The 20,753-nt window shown below is 43.1% G+C and overlaps 2 protein-coding genes across 6 annotated transcripts in view; one reads left to right on the forward strand and one right to left on the reverse strand.

The window, feature by feature from the left end:
* phactr3b (phosphatase and actin regulator 3b) overlaps window positions 1–20,710 on the forward strand; it is a 34,439-nt gene extending 13,729 nt beyond the window's left edge. For 3 of the 5 annotated variants that reach the window (XM_053866916.1, XM_053866918.1, XM_053866919.1), the window contains exons 2-12: window positions 45–203; window positions 274–345; window positions 416–556; window positions 1,156–1,648; window positions 2,620–2,810; window positions 3,812–3,965; window positions 16,745–16,800; window positions 18,129–18,190; window positions 18,255–18,395; window positions 19,763–19,839; window positions 20,166–20,710. In XM_053866916.1, the coding sequence (XP_053722891.1) occupies window positions 45–203; window positions 274–345; window positions 416–556; window positions 1,156–1,648; window positions 2,620–2,810; window positions 3,812–3,965; window positions 16,745–16,800; window positions 18,129–18,190; window positions 18,255–18,395; window positions 19,763–19,839; window positions 20,166–20,181 (1,562 nt within the window). In that variant the 3' untranslated portion in view covers window positions 20,182–20,710. The remainder of the gene's footprint in view (window positions 1–44; window positions 204–273; window positions 346–415; window positions 557–1,155; window positions 1,649–2,619; window positions 2,811–3,811; window positions 3,966–16,744; window positions 16,801–18,128; window positions 18,191–18,254; window positions 18,396–19,762; window positions 19,840–20,165) is intronic. The other 2 variants (XM_053866920.1, XM_053866917.1) reach the window with 2 other exon arrangements.
* The window catches only part of LOC128760025 (deleted in malignant brain tumors 1 protein-like), a 67,147-nt gene that overhangs the window by 43,417 nt on the left and 2,977 nt on the right, over window positions 1–20,753 (reverse strand). The window lies entirely within an intron of this gene.

Genomic DNA, 20,753 nt, shown 5'->3' on the forward strand with positions numbered 1-20,753 from the left:
TTTTTTGTCGTGCGTCATTTGAATTTCTGCGTGTTTCCTTGTAGACATGATGGACCAGCAGAGGGCGCTGCACTCAGGTTGCCTGGTCTCGGGAGTTCGCACGCCACCCGTCAGACGAAACAGCAAGTTGGCCAGTCTGGGGCGGATTTTTAAACCGTGGAAATGGCGGAAAAAGAAAAACGAAAAATTAAAGCCCTCAACAAGTAAGTTTGATTCAGTGATCCAGACCTTTCACTGGCTGACCATTCAATTGATGACTGATCTGTCGTCCAGTGGTGGACAAGGCCGCTTTACGGCCGAAAGGAGACGACACCGTCAAGAGGAAGCCACGCGAGATGGAAGCAGGTGCGGAGTTCAGCTAGCCACTTCACCTACTGCTTCATAAGGCACTGACTTGCTATCACTTTGCATGCAGAGTTAGACCTGGCCTGTGGGAGCAACGGCCAAGTGCCAGACACACCAACCCATTCGGATGGTGAGGATAAGGATGAGGAGCCCATCGCGCCTCTGGCCAGCGCCACTGAAGACCTAAGCAGTGATGTGGATGCCTCGACAGGTACAGTACTCAATCTCTGATTTTGTATATTGCTGGTCAAAACCAAGTGTATCTGGTGTTTAAATCTGAGAAGTCACTTCAAAATTGTTTGCATGGGATCGGAATTTGAAATAGAATTAAAACTAGCATCTCTGCTTTGCTGGAAATATCTTAATTTCCATCATCATCTTGAACTAGTGACAGTTTAGTGTCTCTTTAAAATGGTAAACATGGCGAAGATGTTTACTCGCTGCTGATATAGGTATCACATATGCCAGTGACTGGGCTGGTTTTCTCTTCAAAACCCATGCGTTATTGAGAGCATAACATTATCAGATCGATGAAGACGCTGAAACAGGTTTAATCAACCAAACTGCATTTCTAGACTTCATTATTTGACCTTGAAATTCTGTGTCGAGAACTTGACGATGCCACAGTTTAGCCACTAGAGGGAGACAAACAATAATATACGAAATAAAAAGACGCTCTTGTTAGTCCGTGTTGACTCAATTTACATTGTATTTTAAATATGTGTGTATACTGTTTTGATATGTACTGCCATGTGATTGTTACTGTGTGGCTTTTTCTCTGTGTTAATATTCAAATTTCTATGTGTTCAGCACAAGATATGTCAGAGGACTTGAAAGTGGTAGGAGAGCCTGTGCAAAGTGAGGATGGGGAGTCCAACTGCCCCTCACTGAGCATGTCCTGCGACAAGCACACGGTGGAGACTGTTGAGATCAATCAGGAGGTCGCGGTTGCCAAGTCCCACAGGCGAGCTAGCACACCCCCTCCACCCATCAAGCTTCTCACTCGGCTAGGCAGTCTTGACGGTAAGACCAGAGCAGCTGTAAACAAAACCTCTGGAGGTTTGCGACACGTGCCTCTCGCTGCTGTCCAAGCAGGTCCTCCTCGTGTGCCAGTGAAAAAATCCCCTGCCACATTACCCAGGAACTTCACTCTGCCCAAAGAACCCCACGGATCCCTTCTGAGAGCCCGCATCTCCACACCCACGGCCTCGCCTCATCTTGGGGTGCTGCACTCTCAGCTGCCCCCTAGCTGCATCATCGAGGAACTGCACAGAGCACTGGCCACCAAACACAGACAAGAAAGGTAAGAGCACTACTGAACATCAATCATCAATAAAGTCAAACATAATCATGAAGGTGAGAGAAATGCAAAACTATGAAGAGATGCTACCTCTTGAGTAAAAAAAGATCACACGTTAAATATACAGTGGTACCTCGGTTCTCGATCACAATCCGTTCCAGACGGCCGTTCGAGAAGCGATTTGTTCGAAATCGGAATCGATTTTTCCCATTACAATGAATGGAAAAAGAAATTATGTGTTCCAAGCCTTAAAATAGTCTTTTGTAGAAGTGAATGTAGAGTGTCTGCTGCAGGTGGCTGTTCCTCTATGTGTGTGGCCGCTGCATGTGGGAGGGGTTGCCGAGTGAGTGAGGTCTCTCCAGAAGTGAAGAGGTGCCCGGTGCGTGTCCAGCTCTGAATGTGCGCTTCTGTGCAGTTTGGCTGTGACAAAGTCATAAACCAAGTCACGCTCTGTCCCAGACTCGCCTCATCCCTGTCCCAGCTCCAGCCCACAACAGGACATCAAACCCTGGAGTGAGCGCTCCAGCCTCGGAGGTGTGGAGAGCGAGCACCTCCCCTGTGACACTCTACCACGGTCCAGTGCGGAGACAGGAAAGGTTTTACACCTCAATATGAAGAAAAAACAGTCAGTAAATGTAGCTAACAGGAGACGTCTGCATAAAGAGGCTGCGTTATACACAATAACAAAGCGGGTTGTGGGTCAGCTGATCGGTCCGCGCACATTATGTTTCTTCCGGCTTTTTTGGGTTCTGGATTTTCGTTCGAAATCTGAAGCAAAAAAATCTCTAAATTTTTGTTCGAACTCCGATTTGTTCGAAGTCCGGGACGTTCGAAAACCGAGGTACCAGTGTATACTGTATGTAAATGAAGTCATTGACATTCAACTTATGTCTGTGTTCTTTATCTCAATGGCTCATTTCAAACACCCCTATCTAACTGTCAGAGGTTCAAAACAGTGGCATGTGTGACCTCAGTTTTCAGATGAAAGATGCACGCTCATCTCCAAAACGCCGGCTTGACGGCCGTCTCTCTCGCACGTCCAGCACGGAGAAGGAGCCAGCCAGCGAGTCCGAGAACAAAAAGAATTCAGATGAGAACAAAGAGAACTGGCGCCTGGACGAGTACTTGAGTGACCCAGAGCGGTGGAACAACTCAGTGATCTCTGGTACGCGCCACACTGTTCTCCATCTGATCCGCCTCTCACTGTTCACAGTAGTAAATAAAAGCAGCCTAATCTCTGCTGATATTTTGTTACATTTAGAGATTTATTGTGGTGGCCGGGAGTGTTAGGGACTGCAGACATCTGCCTGTGGCCTAATTCTCTGCTGCTCATGTGGGTCAGTGGTGAGCAGCAGTCGGAGAATATGTAGGGAGGGCAGATGTGACAGATGTGCAAGCCATCCGCACGTTTCTGCCCCAGAGTTCATCATCTCAATCGAAAGATTAGACCCGTATCAAAGCCATTGTTGTGTTGTACTCCTCAGTTTATTAGCCAGACCTCTGTGTGGATATTATGGATTAAATAGTACATATACATTGCACCGTAGCCCATATCAAAGTCCCTTTAATTCTTTGCTCAAATCTAAGCGTTCACTGATCCGCTGCCATGACGTGCTGCCAATGGTATATAACTTAAACCTCTTTTGACCCACGCTTACAGACAGGTTTTTAAATAGTGTACCATCTTTGTCGTCTTCTACATTGTGATGCACTATATAATATCATTTTTATCATTATTATTTATTTTTGCATGATGAAAAAGTGCTATTTTTTCTCTTCTTGTTACCATCATCATGGGTCGGAATCGTAAAGAATGCATGACGTAAAGCCTATTTCACTTAAGCCACAAAACCAAAGTCGCTCAAGAATGCATTAAAATTGAAGTGTACAGAACAACCAGCCCAGTCAGAACGCTTTGCTCATTAACCTTGACCTCACTTCCACTGCCACATTTTCAAACCGTTAAATAATATTATTGCTTGCCATGTCAATTTTATAACCTCAAAAGGTACGTTGCAAGAGCAGGCTGCTCACAGTGAAGACGATCTGATCTGTTTTGAATCTTCCCAAGACTTGAGTACTTGGCTCTGTTTATTTGTGTTTGTCACACAATTGATGTAACATTCAATAGCAGCAAGTGAGCAGATGTGCATTTGCCAACAACAGGGACGCTGCCGCGCAGGATGAGGAAGGAGCTGCTGGCCGTGAAGCTGCGCAACCGGCCGAGCAAGCAGGAGCTGGAGGACCGCAACATCTTCCCAGTGCGTAGCGATCAGGAACGGCAGGAAATACGACAGCAGATCGAGATGAAGCTGGCCAAGTAAGCTGCTTTGTTAAATCTGCTGACTTTCAGACCAACAGCCTTTTCATCCCTTCACTTATAGCAAAACTTCAGAATTGTTGCAGTAAATACAGGAGTACTGGTACTTGGTAGGAAACTGTGGAACAAAAGAATAACTGATAAGAACTGAAAGTAGAGCGAGTTTTAACACAATTTGTAGCGGGATAAAAAAAACATTAGAATTAATCTAGTTACAGACGTGTGGTTGGTTTTAGTGGTAGTTCTATGGTTATGCGAGCCAGGAGAGCCGACTTGTGGGCAGTACAAGTACTAAGAAGTAATAGTAGATCCATGGATATATATAGAGAGAGACGTTACTACAACTATTTTCTTCAATGTACTACGTACTTTGTTTTTAGTCTTTGGTAAATTCCCAAATTCATTGGTAGTTTTCTTCTTTTCAAATTATAATTTTATTTATTTGAAGGTTTTGTCTTGTTACTCACACATTAGCCTTTTTTAAATGAAGCAGTACAAAGGGGTTTTCCCTGACATGATGAATATTAGAATCGGCAGTAACATCACAGGGAATAATGCTAGTAAAGTATGTTGCATCAGCGGCAGATGCAACTGTAGAAAATGCACTAATGTACTAACGTGCTACAGCGGTTTAAGTAGCAACTGCCCCAAAAGAAGCAGTAGTGGTTGTAGTAGTAGGAGTAGTTTTGTTTTTGCTGTTAAAGACGAAGTAGTATTTGCAATAGTGGTGTAAGTGCAAGCAGTGGTATGGTAGAAGGTGAAGACGTATTTAGCAAGAGCAGCAAGAGAGTACAAATATTGAACATAAGACCAGAAGTATGAGCCGCAGTAGTGGAATTAGTAAGTGCCAGCAGAAGTTGTACATAAGTGTAGCTATAGCACAATTTGTTACAGTATTAATACTAGAAGAGTATAGAGAAAAAGTGCTGTGCGGGAGTATTGGGCTTTCTATCAACCTGTGAAGTAACTCAGTTGCTCGCATTAACGCGGCGAGTGATCCTAACGTCTTGTTTTAAAAAAAGTTCTTCTGGGATCATTTGGTAGATTACGGTGTGAAAGACATGAGGGGAATGCGGCAAATCTCAGTTAATCCAGTTATGTAAACCACAACATGTTGGAGTTATTAAAAGAGATTAACCATCAAATGAGCGCTGTAATTTCTCAAATCCCACCGAGGGACGGACCGGAAAGGTTGCGGCAGGTTGCAGAGGGGAGGCGGAACAGTGCTTGCTCAAATATTGATGCATGAAATACAGTGGCTGCGGAGTGGATTTGGTCGTGTTCTGGCCTTCGGTTTCGCTAAAGGGATCTGAGAGCTGCCATTTTGGGGTTGACCAGCTTTTCCGCTATCAGTTCAGGCTTTGCCCGAGATTACTTTCTTAATGAGGCACAGTCTGAATTTGATTAGCGAACTCGCCTTGTTAGGGGGGGGGTGAGGGGTGAGGGGGATTAGAACGAAATCACACTTGGTTCATTGTCTCACTCCCAGCAGGAATGAAAGTGCTTAACAATCTCATGCACTAATGACTGAGCATTAGACGCCAAGCTAATAGCCGGGTTAAAATCTTAGTTTTAGTTGATATATGCTTTCAGATGAGTGAACGGCTTCCTGGTGACTAGACTCTTTGTCCTGGAAAGTTTGATGACCTAGTGATCCAACACAGATGTATCAAGTGGTTAAATGCTCGAGACAAATCGTCCTCCAGTTGCCAAGAAAAAGTCTGAATAAAGGTCAGGAGTCAGGGAGGTCCATCAATGAAAGACGAGTTGTCGTCGGGGACGTGTAAGAGTTGAGCGGTGGTGAGATAAATGAGTCTTTTCTTTCCACCTTGCCGCGTCTTCTTGAGCGTGACATGGAAACATGAGCTGACGTCGAGCTCGTCCGTGTGCTGCTTCTCCTCACTTGAGGCATTTCGCATCTGCACGCCACTCTGGGCGTGTGTGGGAAACGGATGTGCGGGACGGCATCAGTGCGTTCGCAACATGACATGTGAGGTTTTCCAAGCGCCTGCGGACTCCGCCGTTACTCATGATCCAAACTGTAAAAGAGAGCGGCACCCAAACACCTCAAACTGGTTATGTAAAGTCGGCCAGTTACGTAGCCTCAAAAACAGGAAGGGATCAATGGAGCGTTATAACAGTGACTTCAGGCAACGGGGTGACGGAGAGCGGATGGAGGTCAGATGTGATACACGCTCACCACTGCTGCTGTGCCAAACTGCAATTAGGTAATGACATGAATTTTTTTATTTTTTTTTTTCACTTCAGTTGATCCTGCTGGCAGCAGCTGATGTGAAAATCGAGTTAATTCAACTACGACTTAAAGAATATATACCATGTTAAGTGACTATATTGTAGACATTATCTGTATCTTCTCAGAGAGTTGTTGAATATGCCGAATAATAATAATAATACCCTGGCAGCATTGTCTTGTGTTTAGCCAATCCATTCCAGCTGAAGAAAATGATAAATAACAGACATTTAGCTAATTCTCTAGATAGATTAAGGTCCACAATATTTTCAAAAAATTACTCTAAAAACATGAAAAGAAAAACAAGCTTACCTCATAAGCTAACCCACATAAAAACGCTATTCATTTGACTCGTAAAATGTAAATTGATCAAAAACGTTTCACAAGGAATGAGCTGGGAGATAACAGTATGTTAATTCAAGTTACAATAGGAAAATCATGCACAAACCTCCACCAAGCAGCTTCAGTCCACCCCAGAAATATAGAAAGAAAAATAAAGAAAGTCAGTTCTTCCGTAACTACGTTCAGTATGTTTGCGCATGTGTAGTGTGACAGGTTGAGGAAAATGAGCTCGTGACACAGCATCAACAGCGCGATAGCCTCACGAGAGGTCACAAGAATTAGATTTTCATCCGACCGATTGGGAGGTGGTCGTGACGTGTAAAACACTTCTCGCTACACCACGTATGCTACACGATGTGAGCCGCACGAATGAGCCATTGGGTCAATAATAATGTGAATGATTATGAGTCACAGGAGTGAAAAATGAGCCAAAATTGGACAGTGTATGCCCTGTATTAGCAGTGAGAGAAAATGAAAAAACATGATGAGGAATGAAGCAGTGTTAAATATTCTGTTTTTACAGTAGAAAAGCAACACAATGGGGAAATATAGTAGATATTACACTGCTTGAAACAATATAATATGTATAATTATTATGACTGTTATTCGAATAATCATTGTTATATTGCAGGTTATATATATATATATATATATATATATATAATTTTCATCACAGGTACATATCCATTGTGAGATACATAATCTAAAAAGTCAAATCCAGAAATCACAGTGTATGATTTTTTTTATATCCATTCGTATGATACTGCTGCAAATAAGTATTTGAACACCTGTCTCTTAGCTAGAATTGAGAGCCTCAAAGATGCTAGTGATACTGTGCTGTTGGTTTCATTACAAACCCAATAAATGAGTCTGATGGTGTCACAGTGACTACATGCCCTGCGAGAGACAGTAGCGAGAGAAAAGACAGCTGAAACATGGCATTGTCCGGACGGCTCCATCTGTCGCTGACTCCATGGTCAGCCATGTAACAGCTCTGGTGCCGCTCGCACTGCAACAACAGGAGCTGAAGGCAGCGTCTCTCATGCTGGCTCTCTAAACATCCGATTGTCCAAGCACTGAATGAATCATACCGCATCTGTCACATTCAATGGCTTGTGCCTGATCAGACAGAACAGTGTTTGTGGAGGCGTTTGGCACACCGTGTCCTGTTGCCAGCACTCGTGACAGTGTTTGAGTGCAGCGGAGGGCCTTGAGCAAGCCAGCTGCGTTGTACATCAAGAACAGAACTGCCTTCGCCTGTAAACACTAATTCTCACCTAGACAAGCGGCACACTTGCAACGTGATGCCGCACAAGCCACAACGTACCCAGCGGTGAAATGTTGTTGAGGACCGGTTTGTTGTCCCTGGACAAACTTAGTTGTAGTCAACACCCCAGTTTTCACTCTCACGTTTGTGACTTGCATTTTGCCAAGGACAACCTTGTTTTTTCAAAAAATTCCAAAATATGTAGCTTTATTCTTTTCATTTTAGCATCATGCAAAATGATACTTAGGTCCCAATAAACTTAATACACTTAAGTCCCAATACCAGCAAAAGACAAAACACGCAATATCATGATAAATACTATCTTAATATTATCTTAATCTTATCTTAGTCCACCACTTAGTCCTGTTCAGGCTTGTAGCAAATTCATGTTACTTTTGGAACATTGTTTTGTTATTGGATATGGTCGCAAAATCGGTTACTGCTGCTTTTTCCCTGCTTTCAATTTAATTTCTTGTTTTTTTTTTTTTGTGAGAATTTTCTTTAGGAATAAATTTCAACCCATGCCTGTTGTGTATATTGTGACATTTTTAGGACGTGAAAAAAGTGTATATAAAAAAAAATCAAATTATATACTTTCTTACTTTCTCTTACTGTCTGCTACTATTTTGAGTATAGAAATTAAAGAAATATACCATAATTTCTGGACTTTTTTTGCAGTTTGAACTCTGTGGCTTATACAACTAATATATGGATTTTTACAGACTAAAGAGCGGCATGTTTAGAGGTGATCCTCATGCATTTTTAATCCGGGTGCACCATTGACTGTTCAGACAGCACCACAGCACCCGCAGCTTATAGACCGGTGCAGCTTATATATGAAGATCTATTTTCCTTCGTAAATTAAAAAAGTAAGGTCTGAAACTGGGTGTCATGATGTACCACATAAGAGTTTTCATATCGTTGTTCTTCACACCTGGCCATAGAATGATGGTTGGAGAGAGAAAATGCTATTTTGTTCAAATCAAATTTCAGTTATAAAAGACTAAATAACTTACAAGCTGGATTTCATACTGCAATATTTGTGTGGCCGATGAGGAGAGTGGTAGCCATGGTTACACAGGTGATGAACAATAGTTTCATTTTGTTTTCCGACTGTGTTCTCTTCTGACTGCATCGTGTGTTTTGAGATGAATCATATCGATCAGGAGACTGTAAAAATTCTGATGATACTTCCTCATTTAAGGAATGTATTTGATCAAAATACCTGACTTACTGTACGAGAACGTAGCTCTTCAGCATCGTTTAATGCTTTAGAGACGTTATTCAAGATCTTGAAAATGTCTTAAAATTTCTCTTTATTCATTCATTTTCTCCCACGTATTCCCTTAAATGGCCCTGTAGATAAAGCCTCTCCCACCTACATACAATTAACCACCAATTAACCCGAGTGTATTTGTACTGTGAGAGGAAACCAGAGTGCCAGGATGAAACCCACGCAAGCACACAGCAAACATACAAACAAGGAGGACATAAACCTCCAACCCCTCCGTCACAGCTCTGTATGTGATATAACTCATGCGGTGTTTTCCACTGTTGCACTGAATGGCTTTATCCCTGCGGCAGCAGACTGTGTAGCAGTGGACCGGTCCACGACAGGAGAAGGGAACCCTCTCTTTCTAAATTTAGCTCCTGATGCTGAAATACTGCAGCAGCAGCTGTAATCGATGTCCTGCCGACGTCACAGGCCACAGTCTGCTGATGGGACGATTGCATTTGCTCACCCACGTTCCCCTCTGATTGAACCGTCAGCATTTGTGCTCCCACACCAAGTCGACTCGGAAACTTCGATGATATACATCATCTCACACGCTGTGCTTTGTCGCACTGCTGTTTTCCACAGATAGTTTCCATCTAACAGTTTCTGACTAACACCGCAGATTCAGAGTCATAAGCCCTTTATGTGGGCACCTCCTCTGTAATTTGGCAGTTTTCTAAATATCAAGTCAATTGACCTTTTATTTAGCAGGACCGTTGTCGAAATTAGTGCAAGTAAATGTGAGGTGGCGCTTCAGCGTGAGGTTTCCTGCTGCTGTTGCAACCTCACTAGATTTCCTTATTGCCTCCTTATTGCTTCTTCTGGCTCTACTGCCTACTCTGAGCCTCTGATGGATTTTGGGCTGTAATGACTCGTCCATGGGTTCTGAATCTTTTTGATCACAGGACCCACCTTTTTCAGTACAAATGGCTCCCGGGCCCATTCAAGGAATACAACAGATTCATTACTGTGATTACTGATTTCATTTGTGTACAATAACCGTACGTGAAATGACATAAAACTATGTGATCAGCACAAAGATCATTGTCATTGAAAATTCCAACCAGGAGCAGAGCCAGGTCCAAGTCAAGCTGAACAAATTTACTAAAGAAAAAAAATGTAAAAAAATGCTGAGAAAATTGAAAAAAACGGTACGTCATGAATAAAAGTAAAAATAAAATAAATGTAATAAAACTCTAAAGAAGATCCCAAATCTGCCCCCAACCACGGTATTACTGTATATCAGTTTCTTGAACTCTGAACTTTGAAATGCCTACAATGGAATTGGGAACAAGGTAAAAAAAAACACCAGAGTGAACTAGTGCTAGACAAAAATACAAGTCTCACTTCGGGTGGTTTGCAATTTGGTTGCTCATCCTGGACTAGCTTAGTAGTTGGCACACAAGTTACACTAAAAACAACTTCAAACTCCTTCCACAAGCGTAAAAAACGAATGGAAAATTATACATTTACAGTGTGAACCTTACTTGAAGACACAAATTGTTTTATTTTGGAGAAAACTTGTCAGATCGACATATCAGCTCCACAGCTATATGTTTTCAAATGTGGCGCTAGAAACCATGCTATAATAATGAGTCAAGTAATTAAAGTAACTTTGCTGTTTTTGTTAATACAATCGGTCAAGAAATCAACTGTTGCATACAAATAGAACATTTTTGCTGACTCCACCATTTACTTGGTGAACCAGGTCAGTAGCGGCAGCTGTTCTCAAGAGCTGCTGTAAATAACCCCGCCCACTGCTACACACCCACCATGGCTGAGTTTGGTGAGAGGGCCAAATGTTGACTGCTGTCACTCTGTAATCTCCCTGTGCTGCCGTTGGTATTTGCCTGTAGCTAAGACTCCACTGACTGGACTACATATAACACACAACAAAACAGGCGAACTTGTGTGTTTTTGCTGACTAGAGACTTGTACTGATAGACACACACACACACTGACTTTTGCTGATATAGCTCTGAACATTTAAGTGTTTGAGGAAAATCACCTAGAATATTGGCTAGAAATCAAAGGAGGTGAAGAAGAGAGTGCAGACACGGTAGGAAAATGAAAAAGACAGGTGTGAAGAACAAGATAGCAGACTGCAACGTCATTTTCCAAGTCTATTGACCTTGTGCGACTGCTTCTTCATATGCATTGTGGAGTAACCAGTGGTGGCTTTCTAAAAACCAAGGTCGACGGATCAAAGCTTGTTATTCCTAGTGCACTTACATCCAGATATCCCTGATCCATTTCAGCATGGATGAAAAATTCATGTGTAGTCTGACGCCATCCCTAAATCCAAACCCAAGGAGGATGAGAAATGATCTCAGATCACCTACACAAAATCATAATCAACACAACTAGTGCCACTTGACTGTACGACTCTCAGATATTTGGACGCTGGCTGGAGGAGTAGAACTATGATGCTTCAAAAACATTTATATAACAAGTGTTTGGGTGCGTGTGTGTGTTTTTGACCCAGAAAAGGTAGTGTTTTGTGAACTGAAGCGTATTTGCTGCTTAATAGTGCAGAGAATCAGATTCCGCTTTGTTACTTTGGAAACAGAAGAGATTGAAGCTCAAAAATGATACTTTTTCATGCCATTTAAATCTGTATTTTGGTATTTATTTAAAGCAGGTGTAACCAAACACTGTAATAAAACATTAAAATATACACATTTGTTGAACCAGATATGCTGCAAAATGCCCTTAAACGAACATATTGAGTAGAATTGCAGTGTATTTCGACAAGACTGTGTTTAAAATTTATTGAGATTCTGAGTTCTGTACTACCTTGGCCGAAACGTTACTTATCACTGTCAGCTTAAACTTCCAAGGTCAGAATGTGCACCGACATTTATAAATATCTTGTCGCATTACGGAGACGAAAGTGACAATTTATGTTAAAACTCATTGTTTTGAATTAATAAAGCATTTGCGAAGAGACCGTCTTTGTGCTTGAAATATCTTTTTCCGATCTGTATGTCACGCGTCCAGGACTGTCAGTGGAGGATGTTGTAAGACAGTGCCTGCTGCTGAAGCCTGCACTTACATGGCAGGAGGCGAAATCTTCAAATTATATGCTGCCACCTCAACACACTAACTCTGTCCTGAACGCAGCAATTACCGTGATACGATTTTTTTTTGGCATCGGGTTGAAGGAACCCTTTAATTGGAATGTCACAAATATCAGCACCCACTTGACTCTCTTGTTCTATCCTCTTTACATTTCGCTTTTGGGCAATGTCGGACTGATGGAGGGCTCCGGGAAAATACCATGTGAATCCTTTCGGTGTCTCTGGATGTTCCTCATGCTTTTCTTAATTTCAAGGCCAAGCGTTAGGACAGTGACAAAACGTGGCTTTGAAGATCACATGATCGTGATGTCTGAAATTTCAGTTTCAGAATCAGAATACGATGAATTGTTCTGCCCTACGTGTTATCGTGTCAAAGAAGGCTTTCACTCAACACGAGCCAAGCCGTTTTAAGTCCCTTAAGTTAGGAGACCCGGTGTGAAAATTAGTCATGGACTGTCACATGGACATGTCTGGTGTGAAATCCACGTGCAGTTACCCAAGTTGGGGTTCTTAGATCTATGACACTTGTATTTGAAATACCCTCCTCTGCACAGGAATCTCAGCGGGTAATCCGTGCCTCACCCTGTGGACCCGACCCAAAGGGCAAAACCACTGAGACAAACAAACAGATAAAGGTTGATTGATTCATTTGATGTCCGAGTCTTTGAGCAGGTCACGTTCACCTGGTGCTGATAGTTCAGAGAACCTTCCAGTGAAAGGCTAGAAAGGTTTGTGTGTGCAGAGTGAAGATGGGTGAGAGAAGATTATCACAAACTACTGTTCTGCGATTAGTCCTGGATTGTCACCTCTGAGACTGGTGCGTGTTAGCAACCCATCCTCGGCCACAGGGCATAACAGATTGACGTTGGGAAAGTGGACTTCTACCGTCCTATGCTGACACCACAGGCCGCCCTCTGTGCTGTATGGAGTACAAAATGTTTTCCTTCCCATGTAGTGTTCCAAGCAGGGGGGTGGGAAAAGGGGGAGCTGGGGAAGTGAGGGCAACGTTACCAAAAATGAAAAAGAAAGTAATAATCCTCGATAAAATCCACTGCATACAATCCATACAAACGTGCCTCCACTCTGTCTTTTCCAAGGCTCATTCCAGCTCCACACTTAGCCGCGGCTCTCCCGTCCCCGGGCCATGTCACAGAGGGGAAAGCGAGGGGATTAGGACACACCTCAGTGGTCAGGAGCAGGTCTGGCTGGTGGTGTCTGACTCACCCCTCTGTCGTCCACTGTTCACGGCCTGACATTCCCATCAGCCCGTGCTATTGCAGGCAACTCATTGCTTTGACAAGCCTGTTGAGTTCCACTGCAAACAAAGGACTTGGAGCCCCGACCAAGCCGAGTGGGTGAGGATTTGCGAAGCTCATTCTGCTGCAGGAGGATGTGACTCAAGGCCTGACGGGGTCGTTTGGCAAAACACTCTGACTCACTCTTGAGTGTTTGGTGATTTTGTCATGGCGCGGGTTATTATTGTTTACGTGGTGGGATGGCCACCAACTCTAGCATCACTTTGTATTTTCATTTGCCCACAATGTGAGGTAGTCGTGGACTGTTGATGTCACAAACGTCATTAAGGCAGGTGTAAAAAAAGTCTAAATATTAGGACAGGGTTAGAAAAGAGGTCGGAACCTGTTGCAAGACCTGCCTGAAATGGCTTCTCACTGATATTGAAAACCCGGCCAGGATAACAGTAGCTCGAGTCAGCCATAAAAAGATCGGCAACTTAATACAAAACGGTTGCAGTAAGGAGCTTATATCATCTAGGTTTTAAGAGGTTATCCTTCATGACTGTCATTGAAATTTCAACAGTCACTCAGGATTAGAAATGTGAGCTTGTCTGACTTGATTCTCTGTATAGCCTGCCAAGGTTCAGGATCCTTCAAACAGCGCTCACTTCAGGCCTTGACACTGAGCTCACATACAAACTGAATAGAAAAATATCTCATCTCTCCTTTCACTTTGGGTTTTGTCTGTGCTGCTTTGATGTCAACTGTGAATCCCGCCGACAGACTCGTGTAGCACTTGAGGTTGAGGTCAGTGTACGACTCAGCAGAGTTCATTAACTGCGGGAAGTGAGGCAAGAGCTTTTGACCTGAATGTTTTCTGCAGTAGACCGCACGTCCGACTGCTGCTCTGCTCCATTTGGCACATTGACCAGCCGTAGCTTTCAATACTTGCATGACTGTGGTTGTGTTGTATAAGCCCTCAGTGGTCCCGGTCACAGCTGAAGCCACAGCCCCCACTCTGCTGGGGTCTTATTATGCTATTATAAATCTGACTGGTGATTTATGGTGCAGCCACAATGCTGACATTGTGCTGGGAGGCTCATGTCACTTGTCCGCTGTAACTAAATAACTACACTTTTATTTGCGTCTGAAACATCCCATGGGACTTCTAGACGTCTCCATTAGTCTCTAGCTAGTTTGTGAAATACAAATATGGGCGTGACTTTGGTTGACTTTGTGATGAGCGGTTACCGTGGTGAAATACAACATTGGAAAGTCTTGAAAAACGGTGGCCCGATCAGTTACCAAGGGGTTTCCGGTTTAACAAAGTGAAGGGTCAAGATGTTACATACCACACACGCCAAAGAAGCCTGACCACTGGTTTGAATCCCAAGTGGGATTACCATTTGTTGTGTGTTGCTCTCCTGCTCTTATTGCCAACATTCCAAGGCCTCAATGAAGTAACAGATAATCTCTGAACATGAGAGGTCGTCTTTAAAACTGTCATAATAAGCCTGAACTTACTGCTGAACTGATACGCAGGTGATTCTGACCAACAATAAAATAATGAAAGTTTCACATTTCTGAACTCCTTCTGAGCATCTGCCAAAATCCAAAAGGAGTCCAGAAGATAAATATGGTTTAAAAATCAACGCTTCCATAGGAGTGACGGTCACACCGTTTATGTGCAAGAAAAATCATGTTAATTTCTCTGTCTACATTTGGGTGGCAACAGTTGGTGCTGGTAAAGGGCCAGAAACTATACTGGGCACGAGCAGGGAACATTCGGTAATGATGACCATCATTAGATGATGCCAGCTGTCAGACAGAAAACTGTCTGTCCACCTAAGATTTCGGAGGTTGCGATGCTCCGAGAGGGACGCAGTGTTCCTCCTCACTGTCAAACCCGCTACTTATTCAGCGTGTCAAACGACGAAGTGGAACTTGGTGAACTTTCCTGACATCGATCCGTTAATCTATCCAAATCAGAACGTATTTTAAGACTGAATTTTGAACAAAGCTACATTCATTCATTCATCCTCTTATCTTGGATGCTCCCTTGATCTGCCATCTCCTTGTACACGACAGAACAAGTCAGGATTCAGTTCACTTAATATTAAACCATGAACAAAAAGTCATTTTTGCCCAGCATTGACTGACCGTTGTAGCTTTTTTTCATTCACAGTCCCTGAACAAATCCCTCACATTTCTGATTTAATGTAAAAATAGTGGGCGGAACACGTGCCGCCACTCTAGGGCCATGCTGTCGGACGTCACGGGAGGCGAATAAATCGACGTTACCTGGCAACGGAAACCGCCTGGTGTTCACGTGTCAATTTGCAATTGTCTCAAAGAAGCATGATTCCATTATATTCCAGCGGTAAACAGAGCATGGGTTTGGAGGTCACTCATGAATGAATTGGATCCAGCGACTACTTCGCTGTATTCAGCTGGAAGGATCCAATTCATGCTGAGCTGAATGAAAAGTGCATTTCCCTTCACCTCCTGAATGCATTAATCCAATATAATTCAATGGAAAAAATAAGTAAAATCTGTGCTATTCCTCTTTGGAATAGTGTTATTTTTGTTAACATTTTTCCAAAAAAGTATTGAGTAAATAACAAAGACATCATTTGTTGCATATACACTATCAAATAATGACTCTATTCAACTAGTCAGTGTATTACAGTCTCAGCTCAGAATATTACTGACTGTACCTTTGTTCCACTGTTCCACTTGGTAGTTGATCATGTTGTCTTGTTGTATAGACAATGAAATGTCATTCAGTTTGTCCCATGATATGGGAGATTTAGGTTGCACCTTTATTTTATTTTGTTCAATTCATTAAAAGTATGAGACCATGTTTCACATCAATCTCATCCATTAAAATGGTTGAAGGCTGGCTGCAGATTTGTAACTTGTGAGTGTGAAAGACATATAGACGGCGCGCATGTGTGTACGCACATCGGGGATCCCCTCCTCCTCCTCCTCTTCCTCCACCCTCCACTCCTCCCTCTGCATGTCCTCTCTCTCTTCTCCACTCCCACTCGAGTCCGGAGTGCAGCATCCAGCCGAGCACACGTTCAACTTTCCCCGTAGATGTTGTGTGTGTTGTGAGCAGGATTTTCGGCGCTCGTGGAATTTGTCCCTGATGTGGAGTTTTACGCGCGGGTGGAGGTGGACCGCGGTGCCTGTTGAGTGGGCTTCTCGGAGCTCAGCACACCGAGCTGAACAACCGTGCTGCTAGGAGAGGACTGGACAAGTAACCCCCCCGCGGTGGTTTCGGGGGCACGATGGTCCAGAACGTAATTCTGGTGTTCTTCCGTAGGAGACTGAGCCAGAGACCCGCGGTGGAGGAGCTGGAGAGCCGCAACATCCTCAAGCGTAAGTTACATGCGCAGGGATTCAGAAGTTTCAAAAGTAAACTCTGTGACCATTTTTATATACCAAAGACAATTTAATACAACGCTATTTTGATCTTATTCCTCTGAAGGAGAATTATATTGATTAAATTAAAATATGCATTTTTTTGGTTTAAAACAATAACTAAATCATTTCATAAATAAGGTGTTAAAATATGTGTTTTATGTACAAAAAAGATGGGTCTAATAGTCTTCATTGTTGGATTCAAACGTGCGTCCAGGCTCCTACCCTGCTCTCCATGAATGCCTAACCAACAATGAAACTATTTGAGCAATGAAGTGTCACATTTCGGACCTCCGTCTGTCAGTGTGAGGGTCCAACAGTGAGCAGCTGCCCAGGACCCTCTCTCACCTGTTGGCAACAGACATCTGACCCAAGTGTCTCTCAATGGTTCATATAGGATCGCCGTGACCAGTAGGTTTTAATTGAATGTAGGTCTGCGAATGTGGCTTGCAAACTTCAAAATCACGACTATTTTAATACACATAATTACGTTTTTTATTACTTTTTAATGTGGAAGAACAAACCCTCACCTCAGAGAAAAACAAAAGCCGAAATGTGCACAACACACAACGCAGCCGACTCACTTGGTTCTATCATGAGTATTGATCCAACTATTAGCTGTGCTATTCACACACGTCTCATGACTCTTACAACCAGTGACCACATCAGTTGATTCGGTGACTGGATTTATCAATCTCAGACAGACTCAGTCTTACACAACTGCGATGTCAGGGCACATGAACGCAACATTATATCTGCACTGTTCTTTAAGGATTAGAAAAAATAAGTTCCGATAAATTCCAATTCATAGCCGCCACATAAGAAAATCAATATTTTTAAGTAGAATGCAAGTCAAACTATGGGTTACAAAAATACTGTAAATATTTAAAAAAGAAAAATGTACATTTAAATCGCAACATATACACTTTAAAATGGAAAATATGGTGTCATATATACCAGATGATAAATTCTTGCGTCTCCAGTGGAAGGTCATTCCACAAAAGTGAACAACCTCTTCAGAGGTTTCAGTTCTAATTTTAGGAGGCTGGAACCAGAAGACCTTAGAGCTGTTCAAGTGTTCGTAGGTTTAATGTTTTCAATTGGGGACCATATAATGAAATCCACGAGTCATCAGTCATCAGTCAAGTAATTGGCCAATATTGAGAGACGGGTCATGTGACAGAGAGAGTCTATTGATGTCAAAATAATCCCGGACTGCAGTAATAGATGTTGAAAGGAAATTTAGATGATTTGTCTTTTGGCTAAAATTCATTTGTACCTTACAGAGAGAAATGATCAGACGGAGCAAGAGGAGCGGCGGGAAATTAAACAGAGGCTGAACCGTAAAGTAAGAACGTCAAGTTGTTTTTTTTTAAGTCATGATACTGAGGTTTCTGTGTCTGTGCTACCAGCTAAACCAGCGGCCGACGGTGGACGAGCTGCGGGACAGAAAGATTCTCATCCGCTTCAGCGACTACGTGGAAGTGGCCAAAGCTCAGGACTATGACAGGAGAGCTGACAAGCCCTGGACCAGACTGTCGGCTGCTGACAAGGTCCGCAAACACACGCAGCCTGGCGCTTTTAAGCTTCAACACGCTCACACAATCGTGCTGTGCTTGCTCAGGGATTGTATTGTAAGTCAGCCGCGGCTGGGTCTAATTAACTCTGGGAAGATTGAAGCGTGTCCACCCTGAAACCTCTGAGTCAGTGTAAGGTGGGAGACGGGGGGTATCAGCCCTTTTAAGCACTTGTCTAACCCCCTCATGAGACTTCAACAACCCTGAGCAGCTCTTCATTGACAGACTTACATGGTGTGTGTACGGAGGTTTATCTAGTGTAATGTAACCCTGTATTTTGAGTCATATATTGGTGTAAAAACCATCTTCTTGCAGCAGTTTTCACACTACAGCCGCAAGAGTTTCAAGTCATGAACGGAGAGCGAAGGAGGTGAAGAGTGGAGATGAATGTCAGGAGGAATCTGTGACGTCGGAGAAGCAGCAAGAGTGAAAGGGAGGCTTTATAGGACAGTGGCCTGATGGACGGGTTCAGAGGCTCGGACAAAAAGACAGGAAGCAGAGTCAGAAGTGGCAGAGTTGAAGATACTCAGGACAGAAATGAGTAAATCAGAGCTAATGTGGGGATGTTCCGATGAGATTTTTGATGGATGTGATTCATTATTAGGTTTGTAGTTTTTTGTTAGGTCTCAAAACTGTAACCATTTTTTCTTGTTTATTATGTATTGGTGACAGACAATGGTGTCTGTGTTGCTACATCAGCTGTAGTTATTCTTAATCTTTAAGGAATTACATGCATTTTTATGTGATCATATTATCAACCTTATTTTCAATATTTTGTGGCATATTTACTGTGGACAAACATAGTGCTTTCCGCTTTGGTTCTGTTGTTCTGGCTTTTCTTGGTGCTTAGACAGAGACTGAAAAATGTGACCAATCGTCATGAATGAACAGCATTTGCACACTACACGGCCACTTATTGATTTGTACAAAAATAGACAAATGAGCCCAATAAATAACATAAGTGAATACAGAAAATAACTGTGACAAATTTAGCAATGAGTTTTCTGCTTCAAAAAGAAGCTAAAAAGCCATTTCCTGAGTAAAAATGACATGCATTTATGTTTAAAAGACATTATCAGCGGAGCACAGCAGACAAAAGCTTAAAACTAAGAGCATTAAAGATAAATTAGAGGAAGGAAAAGCTTGATGAAACGTGATATGTTTATCCCACACAGTGATTTAGAGGACAACTTCTAAAGTCAGTTTGCAGCATGGCAATGTGACACGTGACGTGAAGCTCCTCTCACGACTTTCTTTCTCCTGAATGTAGCTGTTATTAGTGGTGAAAGTCACGTTCAGACGCTGGTTTGAAATAAAACAGCCCTTTGTCTCATCTCTCGCAGGCTGCGATACGGAAAGAGCTGAACGAGTTCAAGAGCACCGAGATGGAGGTCCATTCTTCCAGCAAGCATCTGACAAGGTCAGCGCCGGCCTTCCCGAGCACCACCCCGGTTTTATTTGTCCAATTATTGGGAGACACAGCGACCTGGGTCAACGTGACTTTCTAAAATCGCTCAAATGTTCATTACCCGACGGTCTTTTGACACCGAGTCTAAATTTAGCTGCTTTCAGGGGAAAATCACACCCAGCTCCTTATAATGAAAACGTGTGTCTAGCTTACGTTCGCTTGTGTCAAGCCGCCTGAAGCTACAGCACTCAGAGGTGCCTGACATTGTGCTTGCAGACGACCCAGCAGAGACACTCCCGAGGGCTAATGATGACTCTCCTCTGGCTCTCTCTCTGCAGGTTCCACCGACCATAGCAAGCAAGGTTTCTTCTGTGAAGAGTTGCTCACATGTGGTTGTGTCGGCGAAGGCCTCATCTGGAGTCCTCTTGCGTCTGGCCCACAGTCAGTGGGTGTCCTGATATTTGGGTGCAGCGAATCTTGGAGGCTATGTCTCTGGAAATGGAGCTGCGAGAGGACACGTTCAGCAAGCACGGCGTCTACTCAGTGGAACATCTCCTCGACTCTCACGTGACCCGGTCTGGGGAGCAGGAGCAACGGTGCGCATCGATGTGTTGGACTAGCAAAGACTTTCCCATGATTTGTTTCTACGTACACAAGACTTTGTGGGCAGACATTGCCACATGGGGGAACAGTGCATGTGACCCGGTCAACCAGTCCTACTCCGGTATCAGTCGTCACATCCCCGTCCTGCCTCTGAATCTCACTGATCCAGTTGATGATGATGAGTTTCATATCGACAGTATCAATGTTCTTCAACTGGAACCAAGACAGAATCCCTTTGTAAGCACTATTTATTGTCTGTATAATACAGCCTTTCAATTTCTATCGAACCTCCTTGTCTTGTCTCATGGGTCACTCACAAAACA

The sequence above is a fragment of the Synchiropus splendidus genome, chromosome 6, assembly GCF_027744825.2.
Source record: "Synchiropus splendidus isolate RoL2022-P1 chromosome 6, RoL_Sspl_1.0, whole genome shotgun sequence".
Classification (NCBI taxonomy): Eukaryota; Metazoa; Chordata; class Actinopteri; order Syngnathiformes; family Callionymidae; genus Synchiropus; species Synchiropus splendidus.